General features: G+C 39.9%; 1 protein-coding gene across 1 annotated transcript; it reads right to left on the reverse strand.

The window, feature by feature from the left end:
- Window positions 1–469: 469 nt before the first annotated feature.
- Window positions 470–2419, reverse strand: LOC115718550 (phospholipase A1-Igamma3, chloroplastic). Its single transcript, XM_030647350.2, has one exon. The coding sequence runs from the start codon at window positions 2280–2282 to the stop codon at window positions 642–644; it is 1641 nt and encodes a 546-aa protein (XP_030503210.2). The 5' UTR covers window positions 2283–2419; the 3' UTR covers window positions 470–641.
- Between the last annotated feature and the right edge of the window lie 204 nt (window positions 2420–2623).

Genomic DNA, 2623 nt, shown 5'->3' on the forward strand with positions numbered 1-2623 from the left:
AAAGAGCTAATAATGAATGTGCTCATAGCTTAGCTAGGAGAAGTCTTGAAAACAAGTTAACCCATTCATTTGACAAATTTTTTTCTCAGTGGTTGGCTAATATTTGTAAAGCTTTGGCTAATATTTGTAAAGCTGATCCCTCCTATTCTTTGTAGTTTGCGAGTGTTTTGATAATAAAGTTTTCTTTCAAAAAAAAAATGCTATTGTAAGGAAGGCTTTCACACTAAAGTGACGTTTGGTTAGGAGGAATAAAAATATAAGAATAGTAATGACAATGAAAATATGATTAGGAATGGAATAAAATTTAAAATGCATAAAAAAAATTAATAAAAAAATCAATATATTTTTTCTCTTGTTAAATAATTAGAATAGTCTTTCCTTCCTTTTTAAAATAGAATAGTCATTCAACTAAAATGGTGAAAAGATCATTCTATTGGAACTTCATTCCAATACTTTAAAATGCAACCAAACAAAAAATGGAATGAAAATTATTTACTCTCTATTCCATTTCATTTATAATATAATATAATATAATTGACAAGCAAATGCTGGAGTATCACAAAAGATAATTAACTCGAGTTTAGTTTGATTGTTAGTAGTTGAGAATGACAGTTCACACCCAAGGTTAATTAATTGAATAATTAAGCTGGACCCAACTGCTGTTTACCATTACTACTTCCATTATCATCATTAATATTCCTAAGAACTTTCTTCAAATGCTCTGCCATGTCCGGTGGGTGGCCCTCCAACCTAGGCCGCTCCGGCAACACCCAACGCCCATCACTGTTCCGTACCATCCCTTTATTCTCGTCTTGCCGCCAGTTTGGTGGCACACCATATTCTCTTCTCAGAAGATCGCAGTTCTTGTTCACAAGCGCTATATCCCTCCTCGTTGCCAACCTGAACCCCCGCCCTTTACTGTGGTATCCATCCACCAAGTGCAGAAGCGCCTCGAGATTATGGGCCGAGCCGGGATCCTTATTGGGCTTCAGAAATGGGCTTTCGGTGTGATCCAAAGCCAGCTCCACTCCCACGTGTGCGTAACTCCATGGAAACGACATGGCTTCCTCAATGTACTTCTGAAACTGAAACTTTTCGTTCGTTATTATCCCCGGCACCGTCGGGACCACGTCGTGAACGTTAACTATTCTCAACACTTTGACTCCCAGCTCATCACACCTTTCTTTGAACTTCAAATTCCCAACTCTCGGCCCAGCGAAGGAGAACACAGTGACTGGGATTTTGGAAGATTTATTATCACCTTTTCCATCACAAAGGATTTCGTTTAGTCCAACTTCTGCTATGTCGTACGCGCTGATCAAGGCGAGAGCCGCTCCTAGGCTATGACCAGTGACAGTGATGCTAATCTCTTCACCATCGTAATACTCCAAAAGACGCTTCACCTCCGCGAGTACTTGCTCACGCGCCGAGAACGAGCAGTACTTGCAACCGCGTTCTTTCTTAGTGTAGAGATCGTAGAAACCAGATTCTATCTTGACCGTCGGATCAGTACCGAAGTCAGCCCTTCGGAGAATATCCTTGAGGTCGCATATCCACTCGAGATAAGTGACGGTTCCTCTCCACGCGATGAGGATGTCCCGTCGGCCGAGTCTGGCAATCTCGGTATCGTCGGTCGAAACGGCGACGTATCCCATCCAATTGGCGTGTGTGCTCCAAACGCTGCTCATCTTCGATTTTTGAAAGAAGTTTGGGAGGTTGATATTAGAGGTGGCGTAAAGGTATCGGCTGATTTGGTAGCCACGATCAGCCATTTCGAGGCGTTCGAAGAAATGGGCTCCTTGGTATTTACACGTGCCGCAGTACTTAGAGTGAGGGTCAAAGTCAAAGGAGTCGTAGCTAGCTTGGGAGAACTCACCGTACCTGATTATTTCCTTTCGGAGATGAGAGTTCAGCGGGTCTAAAAGACCCTCCCAATTTTTTGACCCTTGAATTTCTCTCCATATGTCACTTAGTTCCCTGTCGTCTTCGTCGAAACCCAGATCACGATCACGATCTTGATCTTGATCTCGATCTTGATTATGGGGGTCATAGTAGTGTTTGATCTTTAATTGTTCAGGGGTTAAATTGGTTTCTGAGGATGATGATGGTGGTGATGGTGAGGATGAACATGAGGTGATTATGTGCAAAGAAGGAGATTTGTTTTTGTATCTTGATAAAAGGCTGTTGTAACAGTTCAATGAAGAGTAACTAAGGGTGGTGATCGGAATCGGCTTATTATGTATGATATTTTTGTTGAGAAAGAGTTTGGAAGAAGCTGCCATTATTCTGTTTCTTTTATTCTTTTTCAAATAATCGTTACATTAATAAAAGAAGATAGAGGTAACACTACAGAGTAGAAAAAGTGATATCAAATCAATATGACAAAGGAGAAACAAGTTGGTTGGGACGCAGAATGGCCAACTATACAGAACCTATATCTTTATATATTAAAAGTGCCTATCTAACGGCATTTCTTGGTTTAACATTCTTGCTTTAACAGAATATACTTAAAAATAAAAGAATATTCTGTTAAATTTAACGATTAGGTTTGATCCCCGTTAAAAAATAAACCCAAATATTTAGAAAAGATAATATAAAAGAAGATTGATTGTGTTGTCTAGAG

Source organism: Cannabis sativa, chromosome 2 (genome assembly GCF_029168945.1).
Source record: "Cannabis sativa cultivar Pink pepper isolate KNU-18-1 chromosome 2, ASM2916894v1, whole genome shotgun sequence".
NCBI lineage: Eukaryota > Viridiplantae > Streptophyta > Magnoliopsida > Rosales > Cannabaceae > Cannabis > Cannabis sativa.

Coding starts and splice junctions, on each gene's coding strand:
- LOC115718550 (XM_030647350.2), bottom strand. CDS start 2,282: ATGGCAGCTTCTTCCAAACTCTTTCTCAACAAAAATATCATACATAAT.